The sequence below is a fragment of the Anomaloglossus baeobatrachus genome, chromosome 12 (assembly GCF_048569485.1).
Source record: "Anomaloglossus baeobatrachus isolate aAnoBae1 chromosome 12, aAnoBae1.hap1, whole genome shotgun sequence".
Classification (NCBI taxonomy): Eukaryota; Metazoa; Chordata; class Amphibia; order Anura; family Aromobatidae; genus Anomaloglossus; species Anomaloglossus baeobatrachus.
In genome coordinates this window covers 12,009,438-12,026,430 of record NC_134364.1, presented here as the reverse complement: position 1 = coordinate 12,026,430, position 16,993 = coordinate 12,009,438, and the positions used below count along the sequence as shown (strand labels likewise).

General features: G+C 50.1%; 1 protein-coding gene across 3 annotated transcripts in view; it reads right to left on the bottom strand.

Annotated features, from left to right (window-relative positions):
- The window catches only part of SLC24A4 (solute carrier family 24 member 4), a 130,432-nt gene that overhangs the window by 95,714 nt on the left and 17,725 nt on the right, over positions 1-16,993 (bottom strand). For 2 of the 3 annotated variants that reach the window (XM_075330992.1, XM_075330993.1), the window contains exon 1: positions 6,893-7,192. The exons of the other annotated variant lie outside the window; for it this stretch is intronic. In XM_075330992.1, the coding sequence (XP_075187107.1) occupies positions 6,893-7,049 (157 nt within the window). In that variant the 5' untranslated portion in view covers positions 7,050-7,192. Of the gene's footprint in view, positions 1-6,892; positions 7,193-16,993 lie in introns of those variants that run through there. 3 annotated transcript variants of the gene reach the window in all.

The following is a 16,993-nucleotide window of genomic DNA, read 5'->3' as shown; positions in this document are numbered from 1 at the left end:
GATCTGGAACCTACCAAGACTCCAGACTGATGCATTTTACCTGCACTGATACATTGTAACACACCTCCAGATCTGGAACCTACCAAGACTCCAGACTGATGCATTTTACCTGCACCGATACACTGTAACACACCACCAGATCTGGAACCTACCAAGACCCCAGGCTGATGCATTTTACCTGCACTGATACATTGTAACACACCTCCAGATCTGGAACCCTAACCAACCAAGACCCCAGGCTGATGCATTTTACCTGCACTGATACATTGTAACACACCTTCAGATCTGGAACCTACCAAGACTCCAGACTGAAGCATTTTACCTGCACCGATACACTGTAACACACCTTCAGATCTGGAACCTACCAAGACTCCAGACTGATGCATTTCACCTGCACCGATACACTGTAACACACCACCAGATCTGAAACCTACCAAGACTCCAGACTGAAGCATTTTACTTGCACTGATACACTGTAACACACCTCCAGATCTGGACCCTAAGCTACCAAGACCCCAGACTGATGCATTTTATCTGCATTGATACATTCTAACACACCTCCAGATCTGGACCCTAACCAACCAAAACCCCAGACTGATGCATTTTACCTGCACTGATACATTGTAACACACCTCCAGATCTGGACCCTAAGCTACCAAGACCCCAGACTGATGCATTTTATCTGCACTGATACATTGTAACACACCTCCAGATCTGGACCCTAAGCTACCAAGACCCCAGACTGATGCATTTTATCTGCACTGATACATTGTAACAAACCTCCAGATCTGGACCCTAACCGACCAAGACCCCAGACTGATGCATTTTATCTGCACTGATACATTGTAACAAACCTCCAGATCTGGAACCTACCAAGACTCCAGACTGATGCATTTTACCTGCACTGATACATTGTAACACACCTCCAGATCTGGACCGTAAGCTACCAAGACTCCAGACTGATGCATTTTACCTGCACTGATACATTGTAACACACCTCCAGATCTGGACCGTAAGCTACCAAGACTCCAGACTGATGCATTTTAGGGCGTAATTGGATCACAAAGTCTATTAGACGGTTGCAGAACACTTCCTTGTGTGATGAGTGAGTGATCTTGACATAAGGATGGACTGGTCCTTTAAGACATGATTCAATTTATTCTGTACAAGAACTACGCCAAGAAGTCATGTGCCCCCCCCCCTCCGCTATCGCAGCACATCCAGAGACCCCGGATCGCGTCACCCGGCCTCCTCATAACACGCGGCGCTGAGTCACATGACATTTACCGATTTTTAATTAAGAGAAATGAACACATGGTTTTTATTAAAAAATAAAATCTCAAAGGGATGAGAGAAAAGCGAAGCGCCGCAGCAGCTCCAGCATTAGGATCAGACAGATCTTACTTTTCTATTACTGGGAAAGCTGGGTGACAATATAGCCTCTATGACAGCTCCACTTATTCGTCACCCAGCTTTCCCAGACACCTGCCTTGCTACATAGTGATACAGCCTTAAGGCCCCGTCACACACAGAGATAAATCTGTGGCAGATCTGTGGCAGATCTGTGGCAGATCTGTGGCAGATCTGTGGCAGATCTGCGGTTGCAGTGAAATCATGGACACATTGTTCCATTTGTACACAGCCACAAACCTGCCACTGATTGTCCACAATTTCACTGCAACCACAGATCTGCCGCAGATTTATCTCTGGGTGTAAAGTGGCCTTTACAGTTAGGCCTTGTGCAGACGACCATATTTTCAGTCAAAAAATGGTATCCCACTCGGACCAAGGTTACTCAATGAGACTGCACACGTCTGATTATTGCCTCTGACCTTCCTATGCACGATTTGCCCCCGAGAATCAGATGGCACTTGGCCATAGAAGTCTATGGGTCCGTGAAAAAAACTGTTCTGAAAACGGATGACCTCAAAGTGCGGTCCGATCACAGACCGACAGAAGGGAGAAGGTGGAGAAACTTTGTTTTTTCTTCTTTACCCCCGAGAAGAACGGATCCCACTCTGATCAGAGTCTGCTTAGCGTTAGCTCCATTTTTCTCGGATGGTCACGTGACCCAGTCTTCAGAGTCGCTCAAACCACCGCAGTAATCGGACGAATCCGATTGGATCTATTATTGGATAGCACTCGGACCAATGGTATATAATGTGCCGAGGCTGATTTAAAATTAATCGGCATGAGAAAAAAAACACACAACATGCTGCAATTCAACACGTCAGTCAGAGATGTATAAGTGTGTGGAAACCATCGGACTGCCCTCCGGTGACATCTGAGTGCAGGCTGAATTCAGAGGACAGAATGGAGGAGATGGAGAAAGTTTGTTGTCTATCTTCTTCTCACAGTGTCCTCCGTTTCTCTCATCTGAGATCGGACCACACTGAGCTGACACTAGGATCAGCGTTTCATTACCACAATCAACCGAATTCTCTCGGGTGAGAGCGTCTACATCGTGTGACCCCAGGTCAGGAGTCTGGGAAAGCAGGGTGGTAACCTCTTTTTGGTGGTTATTCTAGAGGCCATGCTATAACTTACCTTTCACACGGAGGCAGACACAGCCAGAAAGGGCGGCTGAGTTCACACGTCCAGTAATCAGCCGATAGATCGGATCCCGCTGAGATCCGTTGAGAAAAAAGTTCTGCAAACACAACTTTTTTGTCCTTTGTTGGACTGGTTTCACACATCCGTTTTTTGTAGTCAGGCACGATCTGGCGAAAAAAGTGATGCGATGGATCCAGCGAAAAAACAGATCAGTCGCATCAGTTTTTTCACTGCGTTCCTTCCGTTTTTTTGACGGATCCGTTGTGATACTGATTATGCTCAGTTCAAAAAACCGGATCCATTGTTGGATTCCGTCATATGCTGGATGACGACGGATCCGGTGCTCATAGGCTTCCATTATGCAACATGCCGGACGGCGCCAGATCCCGGAGACAAAAAACACTGCATGGTGCGTCCTTTCCGGCAGCTGGACGAAGAAATTTCGCCGGATCCGGCAGACGCTGCATGCAACGCAAGGCCATCCAGCACAATCCGGCACTAATACAAGTCAATGGGGAATAAAACAGATCCGGTGGCAGATCCGTTTTATCCGCATTTCGCCGAATGTGCCTGACGGCAAAAAACGGATGTGTGAAAGCAGCCTTAGGCTGCTTTCACACATCCGGCTTGAGCTCTGCGGCTCAATCCGGCTGTGCAAGCTATGCAACAGATGCGGTGAAAACACCGCATCCTTTGCATAAGTTTTTCCTTTGCGGCCAGTCCGGTTTTTGCCGCTTGCGGCATGCTACTGAGCATGCGCAGTGGCAAAAACCGCATGCGGCGGCCGGATGCGGTTATTGCCGCATCGCGCCGCATCCGGCCGCCATAGGCATGCATTGAAAAATGCGCCGCATCGGCCGAATGTGGCGCGATGCGGTTTTTTTTTGCCGCACGAAAAAACGTGCCAGGCAACGTTCCATCCGGCCGCCGCATCAGCTAAATCTGCCGCATGCGGCAAAAATCGGACGGAACGCAAGGCCATGCGGCACAATGCGGCACTAATTAAAGTCTATGCAGGAAAATCGCAACCGGCAGCAAAAAAAAACAGTTGCGATTTTCCTTCAAAGTGCCGGATTGTGCCGCATAGCAAAAACCGGAGGTGTGAAAGCAGCCTTAGATAACTGATTTCTGCCGAATCCGTTTTTTTTTAAGATTGGAGTCTATGGAAACTGATCGCCGCTTTTCTTGCATTTGTAAAGGATCCGATTTTATCTTGCAGCATCCGTTTCAATGGAAGATAAGATCGTTAACGGATCCGTACTCTATAGACTCCGATGTTAAGAAAAAAACGGATCCGGCAGAAATCAGTTTGCCAATGGATCTGTTCTAACGGATGATTACAGGACGTGTGATCTCAGCCTACGGACATTATATGGGCTCTTTGCAGTCCAATATGGCGGTGACAGTTGTTTGCTGCTTTGTAGGAAGACGTGGACTCTCACCCTTCTTGGGCCACGGTCTAACAGCACAGGTTACTCCGATAGCATGCCGTCCCTGCTTCCCTAGATATAGAAGCTGCTGTCACAAAACATTGACCATCTATTCAGCCTTTGCGTCAAATATCAGTTTCTGGGAAAGCGGGACGACGGAATCCATCATTCCAAAAAACACTACTTTGCATTCTTATGTTATTTGTTTATTTTGCTTTTCAGACACCTGGGAAAGCTGAGTGACAATCCTCCGACAGTCTTTACAGGCATGAGGTACAATGTAGTAAATGCATTAGAACAAATTATAGAACCCAACAAGGTCTTAGAAATGACTGGGGTATTACTGAGGATGGGGGGACGCTGCGCCTCCCATAACTTTTAAATTAGCCAAGAATTAACCCTGAAAAAGGTAAAATCCGCCTGGTCTGTAAGCGACGTCGCCATTTGCTGCGAGCATCTCCTATCTTGGGCCTCCTCCTCAGGTTGATTCAGATTGCTACAAATTGATTCTTCTTTGAGTTTATTTTTGAAAGCAAAGCCTCAAGGTTAATCCTGCCTTGTGTGCGGCGGGCGGCCGAGCTGTGACTTTAAACGTAGCATTACTCAGATGACAATCTCCTTTACGTAACCCAAAGGTCAAGCGGCAGCCATTATACCGCGACCTCTGATGACTTTAATCATCCGACATGTGACAATGGAGCCAACTGGCCAACGACATCACACATGTCGCTCCTGGGAAATTCGGTTGACAACCTTTTATGGCCATTATTTTCGCTCCCAAAAAGGTTGTCGGATTTCCCAAAAATCTAAGCACACTGGGTATCACCTGGCTTTTAGGAATCAGGAGGTAACTGACAAGATGAGTCCCGGATTCTCATTTATTTCTTCTTTTTAGCTTGGTTATTATGCACATACATTGGGACCATTGCTAAGCAACACCGGCTGCAGTTGGTGGGTGACAACTGTCACCCACATTCAGCTGAAGGGTACGTTGGCACCAATTAGGTCCTTTCTGCCAGAAAAAAATGAACATAACGGCCAGAACACAGAGAAAATCCTGGGATATTGGGGCAATTTCCAAGCTCATCTGACTGTACCCCAAATCTCAAACCCCACCATAGACCGAATCCTACTGAAATCCCCCAAATCATCTGACTGTACCCCAAATCTCAAACCCCACCATAGAACGAATCCTACTGAAATCCCCAAACTCATCTGACTGCACCCCAAACTCCACCATAGACCGAATCCTACTGAAATCCCCCAAATCATCTGACTCTACCCCAAATCCCAAACTCCACCATAGAACAAATCCTACTGAAATCCCCAAACTCATCTGACTGCACCCCAAACTCCACCATAGACCGAATCCTACTGAAATCCCCAAATTCATCTGACTGTACCCCAAATCCCAAACTCCACCATAGATCGAATTCTACTGAAATCCCCAAATTCATCTGACTGTACCCCAAATCCCAAACTCCACCATACACCGAATCCTACTGAAACCCCAAAATCATCTGACTGTACCCCAAATGCCAAACTCCACCATACATCGAATCCTACTGAAATCCCCAAACTCATCTGACTGTACCCCAAATCCCAAACTCAACCATAGACCGAATCCTACTGAAACCCCAAAATCATCTGACTGTACCCCAAATTCCAAACTCCACCATACACCGAATCCTACTTAAATCCCCCAAATCATCTGACTGTACCCCAAATCCCAAACTCAACCATAGATCGAGTCCTACTGAAATCCCCAAACTCATCTGACTGTACCCCAAATCCCAAACCCCACCATACACCGAATCCTACTGAAATCCCCAAATTCATCTGACTGTACCCCAAATCCCAAACTCCACCATAGACCGAATCCTACTGAAATCCCCCAAATCATCTGACTCTACCCCAAATCCCAAACTCAACCATAGATCGAATCCTACTGAAATCCCCAAAATCATTTGACTCTACCCCAAATCCCAAACCCCACCATAGATCGAATCCTACTGAAATCCCCAAAATACATCTGACTGTACCCCAAATTCCAAACCCCACCACAGACTGAATCCTACTGAAATCCCCCAAATCATCTGACTCTACCCCAAATCCCAAATCCCTCCATAGATCGAATCCTACTGAAATCCCCAAATTCATTTGACTCTACCACAAATCCCAAACCCCACCATAGACCGAATCCTACTGAAATCCCCAAATGCATCTGACTGTACCCCAAATCCCAAACCCCTCCATAGACCGAATCCTACTGAAATCAGTGAATACATAAAAAGGAAATCAAGTCAAACGGATGAAGAAAAGTAAGATCAAATTGGATCTGTGATCCTGACACAATCAGAGGTTCTCCAGAGACATCAGATCCCTTTGGGGCTTCCCTGAGATTTCTGCTATTGGAAATATGACACTACATTGTCAGATCATAGACATCTCTGTGTGGTACCAAAGGGCCGGATCTCTGGAGAACCAGGATCACAGGCTCTAGTGTTCTGATCCCACTCATGACGATCACAGACTATTGCCCCAGTGGAGGAATCGATATCTCAGCAATCTGTACAATAAACTATCCCCCCCAGTGCGATGCATTAGGAGGGTCTGCACTGTGTGTGATGATGGGGGTGGTAGTTGCTGGAGCCTGCACCTATTCCACCATCTGTCGCTCCAGCACAGGACGCAGCGTCCCAGCCCTTCTGCTGCCGACTAAATCCCTCACCGAGCAGAACACAGCGATCCGCATCTTATACAATCCGATCTGGAGGATCTTCGTGTTTACAGTTTGTAGCGAAGAAGAGTAAAACATCCTGCACGATATTGCTACAATGTAGCACTGGAGGCGCACACAGAAGGGGGGATGCGTCTTCCCATAGGTGAGGACCCCACAAGACACTCACCTGGTCCCTGCAGCACGCCGGCCAGGCACCACACTGTGACCAGCAGGCAGCAGACGAAGGCGCCCTGCTGCAGCATCCTCTCCCTCCTCTTCCTCCTGCCCATTCTCAGGAGCTGGGTCCCGGCTTGGCTGCATGTCCCCCCTCTGCACCCCGCCATGTCCCCGGCTCCTGCAGCAGGGTGTGGGGTGCACAGCGCGGATGAGACCCCCTAAGGCTGCAGTGATGCTGGGCACAGGGTCCCACACAGCATGGCAGCCCAGCACAGGGGACGGACTGCTCCTCAGCTGCTCAGGCACACACTGATCCCAGGCTGGGAGGGAGCCCTGTCCCCCTCCTCCTCCTCCTCCTCCTCCTCACCACCCTCCCTGCCACTCACAGTGCCTGACACCTGCAGCCAGGAAGGGGTTAAAACCAAATTATTCCATGGATGTACAGATCTGATGTGCCAGAGGGAAATCCTGCCAAGCCACCTGGAGCATTGTGGGTGTGTCAGTACTGTGTGGACACGCCCCCAGAGCACTTCTAGTCTCATTTGCATATGTCTTCTACACTACATTTCTCATGGGATCTATAGGGAATCCTTTTATAGGAGGACCAGCGCCTATACAGCAATACCCAGAGGCGTAACTACAGTAGGTGCAGGTAAGCCCTGGAGCTAAGGGGTCCCCAAAGTCCCTTTTGTCTATATGAAAAGACCAATGCTATTAAAGACTTGCAACATCTGGGGGCCCCATTAGATCTTGTGCACTGGGGCCCAGGAGCTTCAAGGCACGCCACTGGCAAAACCTCCACTTCCATATGTAACAATGTGCTGACAGGTGCCATTTAAAGAAACAGTGAGGCTAAATCAGATGTGTGGCCCCTGTAGTCTCTGGGGCCACGGAGAACTGCAGCTGGGAGAAGATTCAGCTCTATAGTAAGGAGAATTGGAGGACATTATTTACCCATATTTATACCCCTTCATGCCCAAGGACCACAGGGGGACACAGACCGAAAGGGGCAAGACCAGTATATGGGTTCATCATAATGCACAAGTGCAGCTGATTTGGAGGTGGTAGTGGCCCCCTTATCTCCTGGGCCCCTGTGCGACTGCAGAGGTTGTACCAATGATATATACACCCCTGCTAAGGACCAACAATGTGTTAATCACAGGGACAATATTGGGGTGTAGAGACCTAAGGTCCTGTTAAAGGGGGGTCACATAGGAACACAGGTGATGAATAGGAGAAGGATCAATATGGAAGACCCCCCCCTGAGTAGAACATATATTAAATTGTTAAATAGTAAGTTTATCAATATGGGGGGGCTCAGGGGCTGCGCTGCTTTCCTGACGCCCCTCTTCCAGGATTACCCATATGTAAAAGTGCTGGTAACAAGTAAGGCCTCTTTCACACGTCCGTGTCTCCGGTACATGTCTCCGGTACGTGTCTCCGGTACGTGTCTCCGGTACGTGTCTCCGGTACGTGTCTCCGGTACGTGTCTCCGGTACGTGTCTCCGGTATGTGTCTCCGGTACATGTCTCCGGTACATTTCTCCGGTACGTGTCTCCGGTACGTGTCTCCGGTATGTGTCTCCGGTACATGTCTCCGGTACATGTCTCCGGTACGTGTCTCCGGTACGTGTCTCCGGTACAGTGTTTGGTCCTTTTCCTCACGTACCGGAGACTCGGCACAAGTAGACCCATTTAAATCAATGGGTCTGCGCTCACGTGCGTGTTCTGCCATGGACCGTGTGTACGTGTGGAGCATACGTGTGTGCGTGTGCTCCACACATCTACATGTCAGTTTTTCTCTGGCATCACGGATGTCACACGGAACGCAAACGGACCACACGGAGGTGTTCCGTGTGACACGCGCCGGAGAAAACACACGTGTATGAGAAAATAAAAAAAAAAATCTTTACTCACCTTCTCCAGCCCTCCTGTCTCTGCCGCTGCTGTCACTTGCTTCCGACCGCCTCTTGCAGCCTCTGTGGAGAAGGCAGAGGACGGGCAGCCTCCGTGGATAGGGAAGAGAACAGGAAGCCTCCATGGACAGGGGAGAGGATAACCAGCCTCCGTGGATAAAGCAGAGGACGGGCAGTCTGCGTGGAAAGGGCAGAGGACGGGCAGTCTGCGTGGACAGGGCAGGTGACGGGCAGCCTCCGTGGACAGGGCAGATGATGGGCAGCCTCCGTAAACAGGGCATGTGATGGGCAGCCCCCATGGACAGGGCATTTGATGGTCAGCCCCCGTGCACAGGGAAGGTGATGGGCAGCCTCCGTGTACAGGGCAGGTGACGGGCAGCCTTCGCGGACAGGCAGGTGATGGGCAGTCTCTGTGGATAGAGCAGATCATGGGCAGCATCTGTGGACAGAGCAGGTGACGGGCAGCCTCCGTGGAAAGGGCAGATGACGGGCAGCCTCCGTGGACAGGGCAGGTGACGGGCAGCCTCTGTGGACAGGGCAGGTGATGGGCAGCCTCCGTGGACAGGGCAGGTGACGGGCAGCCTCTGTGGACAGGGCAGGTGATGGGCAGCCTCCGTGGACAGGGCAGGTGACAGGCATCCTCTGTGGACAGGGCAGGTGACGGGAAGCCTCTGTGGACAGGGCAGGTGACGGGCAGCCTCTGTGGACAGGGCAGGTGATGGGAAGCCTCCGTGGACAGGGCAGGTGACGGGCAGCCTCTGTGGACAGGGCAGGTGATGGGCAGCCTCCGTGGACAGGGCAGGTGATGGGCAGCCTCCGTGGACAGGGCAGGTGACGGGCAGCCTCTGTGGACAGGGCAGGTGACGGGAAGCCTCTGTGGACAGGGCAGATGACGGGCAGCCTCTGTGGACAGGGCAGGTGACGGGAAGCCTCTGTGGACAGGGCAGGTGACGGGCAGCCTCTGTGGACAGGGCAGGTGATGGGCAGCCTCTGTGGACAGGGCAGGTGATGGGCAGCCTCCGTGGACAGGGCAGGTGACGGGCAGCCTCTGTGGACAGGGCAGGTGATGGGCAGCCTCTGTGGACAGGGCAGGTGACGGGAAGCCTCTGTGGACAGGGCAGATGACGGGCAGCCTCTGTGGACAGGGCAGGTGACGGGCAGCCTCTGTGGACAGGGCAGGTGATGGGCAGCCTCTGGCAACCTTCTGATATTATCAAGCTCTGCCCTTGCCGAAATAATTGTTTGAGGAGAGGAGTCCTGATTTTTAGCCAATCAAATGGAAGAGTTATTTACTTGCTCTATGAATAACTAAAATTCCTCAGCATCAATGTTTCTATATAAGATTATTCCTCACCAGAGTAAAATGATAAAAGAAGTCACAGAACTGAGCCTCTCCCTGCGCTGATCTCCTGCTGCAGCTGCGCTATACCCGGGAGAGCAGAATCACAGCACAATGTCTGATCACTCGTGTTTATCAGAAGTAAGGTCATCTACATCGATGAACATGCTCCGGTTCTGTGTATGAGGTGCACCGTGCCACTAGAGCAGGGTAAGGGGGCATCATGCCACTAGAGCAGGGTAAGGGGGCATCATGCCACTAGAGCAGGGTAAGGGGTGCACCGTGCCACTAGAGCAGAGTAAAGGGTGCACCGTGCCACTAGAGCAGGGTAAAGGGTGCACCGTGCCACTAGAGCAGGGTAAAGGGTGCACCATGCCACTAGAGCAGGGTAAAGGGTGCACCATGCCACTAGAGCAGGGTAAGGGGTGCACCATGCCACTAGAGCAGGGTAAGGGGTGCACCATGCCACTAGAGCAGGGTAAGGGGTGCACCATGCCACTAGAGCAGGGTAAGGGGTGCACCATGCCACCAGAGCAGGGCAAGGGGTGCACCATGCCACTAGAGCAGGGTAAGGGGTGCACCATGCCACTAGAGCAGGGTAAGGGGTGCACCATGCCACTAGAGCAGGGTAAGGGGTGCACCATGCCACTAGAGCAGGGTAAGGGGTGCACCGTGCCACTAGAGCAGGGCAAGGGGTGCACCATGCCACTAGAGCAGGGTAAGGGGTGCACCATGCCACTAGAGCAGGGTTTTACAAAAGATCCAAAGTTTATCAACAGAAAACCTTTATTTTGCCCAAAACATGGTGATGATAATTAGAGAGCAGCAATGACTGTAGAGAGATGATCAGTAAATGTTCTGCAGGTAACAACAGTCACAATCAGTAGGACGTCACCGGCCGTCGCTGAGAATGACTTCAGCACATCTGCGGCCACAGGACATCACTAGCCTCTCACACTGATCTGGGGGGATTTTGGCCCACTCTTCTTCCAGTCTCTTCCACAGGACATCACTAGTCTCTCACACTGCTCTGGGGGGATTTTGGCCCACTCTTCTTCTAGTCTCTTCCACAGGACATCACTAGTCCCTCACACTGCTCTGGGGGGATTTTGGTCCACTCTTCTTCTAGTCTCCTCCACAGGACATCACTAGTCTCTCGCACTGCTCTGGGGGGATTTTGGCCACTCTTCTTCTAGTCTCCTCCACAGGACATCACTGGTCTCTCGCACTGCTCTGGGGGGATTTTGGCCACTCTTCTTCCAGTCTCTTCCACAGGACATCACTGGTCTCTCACACTGCTCTGGGGGGATTTTGGTCCACTCTTCTTCCAGTCTCTTCCACAGGACATCACTAGTCTCTCACACTGCTCTGGGGGAATTTTGGCCCACTCTTCTTCCAGTCTCTCCACAGGACATCACTAGCCTCTCACACTGCTCTGGGGGGATTTTGGCCCACTCTTCTTCCAGTCTCTTCCACAGGACATCACTAGTCTCTCACACTGCTCTGGGGGGATTTTGGTCCACTCTTCTTCCAGTCTCTTCCACAGGACATCACTAGCCTCTCACACTGCTCTGGGGGGATTTTGGTCCACTCTTCTTCCAGTCTCTTCAACAGGACATCACTAGTCTCTCACACTGTTCTGGGGGGATTTTGGCCCACTCTTCCAGTCTCTTCCACAGGACATCACTAGCCTCTCACACTGCTCTGGGGGGATTTTGGTCCACTCTTCTTCCAGTCTCTCCACAGGACATCACTAGTCTCTCACACTGCTCTGGGGGGATTTTGCCCCACTCTTCTTCCAGTCTCTTCCACAGGACATCACTAGTCTCTCACACTGCTCTGGGGGGATTTTGGCCCACTCTTCTTCCAGTCTCTTCCACAGGACATCACTAGTCTCTCACACTGCTCTGGGGGGATTTTGGTCCACTCTTCTTCCAGTCTCTCCACAGGACATCACTAGTCTCTCACACTGCTCTGGGGGGATTTTGGTCCACTCTTCTTCCAGTCTCTTCCACAGGACATCACTAGCCTCTCACACTGCTCTGGGGGGATTTTGGTCCACTCTTCTTCCAGTCTCTTCCACAGGACATCACTAGTCTCTCACACTGTTCTGGGGGGATTTTGGCCCACTCTTCCAGTCTCTTCCACAGGACATCACTAGCCTCTCACACTGCTCTGGGGGGATTTTGGTCCACTCTTCTTCCAGTCTCTCCACAGGACATCACTAGTCTCTCACACTGCTCTGGGGGGATTTTGCCCCACTCTTCTTCCAGTCTCTTCCACAGGACATCACTAGTCTCTCACACTGCTCTGGGGGGATTTTGGTCCACTCTTCTTCCAGTCTCTTCCACAGGACATCACTAGCCTCTCACACTGCTCTGGGGGGATTTTGGTCCACTCTTCTTCCAGTCTCTTCCACAGGACATCACTAGTCTCTCACACTGTTCTGGGGGGATTTTGGCCCACTCTTCCAGTCTCTTCCACAGGACATCACTAGCCTCTCACACTGCTCTGGGGGGATTTTGGTCCACTCTTCTTCCAGTCTCTCCACAGGACATCACTAGTCTCTCACACTGCTCTGGGGGGATTTTGCCCCACTCTTCTTCCAGTCTCTTCCACAGGACATCACTAGTCTCTCACACTGCTCTGGGGGGATTTTGGTCCACTCTTCTTCCAGTCTCTCCACAGGACATCACTAGTCTCTCACACTGCTCTGGGGGGATTTTGCCCCACTCTTCTTCCAGTCTCTTCCACAGGACATCACTAGTCTCTCACACTGCTCTGGGGGGATTTTGGCCCACTCTTCTTCCAGTCTCTTCCACAGGACATCACTAGTCTCTCACACTGCTCTGGGGGGATTTTGGTCCACTCTTCTTCCAGTCTCTCCACAGGACATCACTAGTCTCTCACACTGCTCTGGGGGGATTTTGGCCCACTCTTCTTCCAGTCTCTTCCACAGGACATCACTAGTCTCTCACACTGCTCTGGGGGGATTTTGGCCCACTCTTCTTCCAGTCTCTCCACAGGACATCACCAGTCTCTCACACTGCTCTGGGGGGATTTTGGTCCACTCTTCTTCTAGTCTCTTCCACAGGACATCACTAGTCTCTCACACTGCTCTGGGGGGATTTTGGTCCACTCTTCTTCCAGTCTCTTCCACAGGACATCACTAGTCCCTCACACTGCTCTGGGTGGATTTTGCCCCACTCTTCTTCCAGTCTCTTCCACAGGACATCACTAGTCTCTCACACTGCTCTGGGGGGATTTTGACCCACTCTTCTTCCAGTCTCTCCCACAGGACATCACTAGTCTCTCACACTGCTCTGGGGGGATTTTGGTCCACTCTTCTTCCAGTCTCTCCACAGGACATCACTAGTCTCTCACACTGCTCTGGGGGGATTTTGGCCCACTCTTCCTCCAGTCTCTTCCACAGGACATCACTAGCCTCTCACACTGCTCTGGGGGGATTTTGGTCCACTCTTCTTCCAGTCTCTTCCACAGGACAGCACTAGCCTCTCACACTGCTCTGGGGGGATTTTGGCCCACTCTTCTTCCAGTCTCTTCCACAGGACATCACTAGTCTCTCACACTGCTCTGGGGGGATTTTGGTCCACTCTTCTTCCAGTCTCTTCCACAGGACATCACTAGTCTCTCACACTGTTCTGGGGGGATTTTGGTCCACTCTTCTTCCAGTCTCTTCCACAGGACATCACTAGTCTCTCACACTGCTCTGGGGGGATTTTGGCCCACTCTTCTTCCAGTCTCTTCCACAGGACATCACTCGTCTTTCACACTGCTCTGGGGGGATTTTGGCCCACTCTTCTTCCAGTCTCTTCCACAGGACATCACTAGTCTCTCACACTGCTCTGGGGGGATTTTGGCCCACTCTTCTTCCAGTCTCTTCCACAGGACATCACTAGTCTCTCACACTGCTCTGGGGGGATTTTGGCCCACTCTTCTTCCAGTCTCTTCCACAGGACATCACTAGTCTCTCACACTGCTCTGGGGGGATTTTGGTCCACTCTTCTTCCAGTCTCTTCCACAGGACATCACTAGTCCCTCACACTGCTCTGGGGGGATTTTGGTCCACTCTTCTTCCAGTCTCTTCCACAGGACATCACTAGTCTCTCACACTGCTCTGGGGGGATTTTGGCCCACTCTTCTTCCAGTCTCTTCCACAGGACATCACTAGTCTCTCACACTGCTCTGGGGGGATTTTGGTCCACTCTTCTTCCAGTCTCTTCCACAGGACATCACTAGCCTCTCACACTGCTCTGGGGGGATTTTGGCCACTCTTCTTCCAGTCTCTTCCACAGGACATCACTAGTCTCTCACACTGCTCTGGGGGGATTTTGGCCCACTCTTCTTCCAGTCTCTTCCACAGGACATCACTAGTCTCTCACACTGCTCTGGGGGGATTTTGGCCCACTCTTCTTCCAGTCTCTTCCACAGGACATCACTAGCCTCTCACACTGCTCTGGGGGGATTTTGGTCCACTCTTCTTCCAGTCTCTTCCACAGGACATCACTAGTCTCTCACACTGCTCTGGGGGGATTTTGGTCCACTCTTCCTCCAGTCTCTCCACAGGACATCACTAGTCTCTCACACTGCTCTGGGGGGATTTTGGCCACTCTTCCTCCAGTCTCTCCACAGGACATCACTAGTCTCTCACACTGCTCTGGGGGGATTTTGGTCCACTCTTCTTCCAGTCTCTTCCACAGGACATCACTAGTCTCTCACACTGCTCTGGGGGGATTTTGGTCCACTCTTCTTCCAGTCTCTTCCACAGGACATCACTAGCCTCTCACACTGCTCTGGGGGGATTTTGGCCACTCTTCCTCCAGTCTCTCCACAGGACATCACTAGTCTCTCACACTGCTCTGGGGGGATTTTGGTCCACTCTTCCTCCAGTCTCTCCACAGGACATCACTAGTCCCTCACACTGCTCTGGGGGGATTTTGGCCCACTCTTCCTCCAGTCTCTTCCACAGCACATCACTAGTCCCTCACACTGCTCTGGGGGGATTTTGGTCCACTCTTCTTCCAGTCTCTTCCACAGGACATCACTAGTCTCTCACACTGCTCTGGGGGGATTTTGGTCCACTCTTCTTCCAGTCTCTTCCACAGGACATCACTAGCCTCTCACACTGCTACATTATCTGTACTCAGAGAGATATATCACTGTGTTATCTGTGGTGTTACATAGGACTGCAGGTGACATCTACTACATTATCTGTACTCAGAGAGATATCACTGTGTTATCTGTGGTGTTACATAGGACTGCAGGTGACATCTACTACATTATCTGTACTCAGAGAGATATCACTGTGTTATCTGTGGTGTTACATAGGACTGCAGGTGACATCTACTACATTATCTGTACTCAGAGAGATATCACTGTGTTATCTGTGGTGTTACATAGGACTGCAGGTGACATCTACTACATTATCTGTACTCAGAGATATCACTGTGTTATCTGTGGTGTTACATGGGACTGCAGGTGACATCTACTACATTATCTTTACTCAGAGAGTAATCACTGTGTTATCTGTGGTGTTACATAGGACTGCAGGTGACATCTACTACATTATCTGTACTCAGAGATATCACTGTGTTATCTGTGGTGTTACATAGGACTGCAGGTGACATCTACTACATTATCTGTACATAGAGAGATATCACTGTGTTATCTGTGGTGTTACATAGGACTGCAGGTGACCTCTACTACATTATCTGTACTCAGAGATATCACTGTGTTATCTGTGGTGTTACATAGGACTGCAGGTGATATCTACTACATTATCTGTACTCAGAGATATCACTGTGTTATCTGTAGTGTTACATAGGACTGCAGGTGCCATCTACTACATTATCTGTACTCAGAGATATCACTGTGTTATCTGTAGTGTTACATAGGACTGCAGGTGCCATCTACTACATTATCTGTACTCAGAGAGATATCACTGTGTTATCTGTGGTGTTACATAGGACTGCAGGTGCCATCTACTACATTATCTGTACTCAGAGAGATATCACTGTGTTATCTGTGGTGTTACATAGGACTGCAGGTTCCATCTACTACATTATCTGTACTCAGAGATATATCACTGTGTTATCTGTGGTGTTACATAGGATTGCAGGTTCCATCTACTACATTATCTGTACTCAGAGAGATATCACTGTGTTATCTGTGGTGTTACATGGGACTGCAGGTGACATCCACTACATTATCTGTACTCAGAGAGATATCACTGTTATCTGTGGTGTTACATGGGACTGCAGGTGACATCTACCACATTATCTGTACTCAGAGAGATATCACTGTGTTATCTGTGGTGTTACATGGGACTGCAGGTGACATCTACTACATTATCTGTACTCAGAGAGTAATCACTGTGTTATCTGTGGTGTTACATGGGACTGCAGGTGACATCTACTACATTATCTGTACTCAGAGATATCACTGTGTTATCTGTGGTATTACATAGGACTGCAGGTGACATCTACTACATTATCTGTACTCAGAGAGATATCACTGTGTTATCTGTGGTGTTACATAGGACTGCAGGTGACATCTACTACATTATCTGTACTCAGAGAGATATCACTGTGTTATCTGTGGTGTTACATAGGACTGCAGGTGACATCTACTACATTATCTGTACTCAGAGATATCACTGTGTTATCTGTGGTGTTACATAGGACTGCAGGCGACATCTACTACATTATCTGTACTCAGAGATATCACTGTGTTATCTGTGGTGTTACATAGGACTGCAGGTGACATCTACTACATTATCTTTACTCAGAGAGTAATCACTGTGTTATCTGTGGTGTTACATAGGACTGGAGGTGACA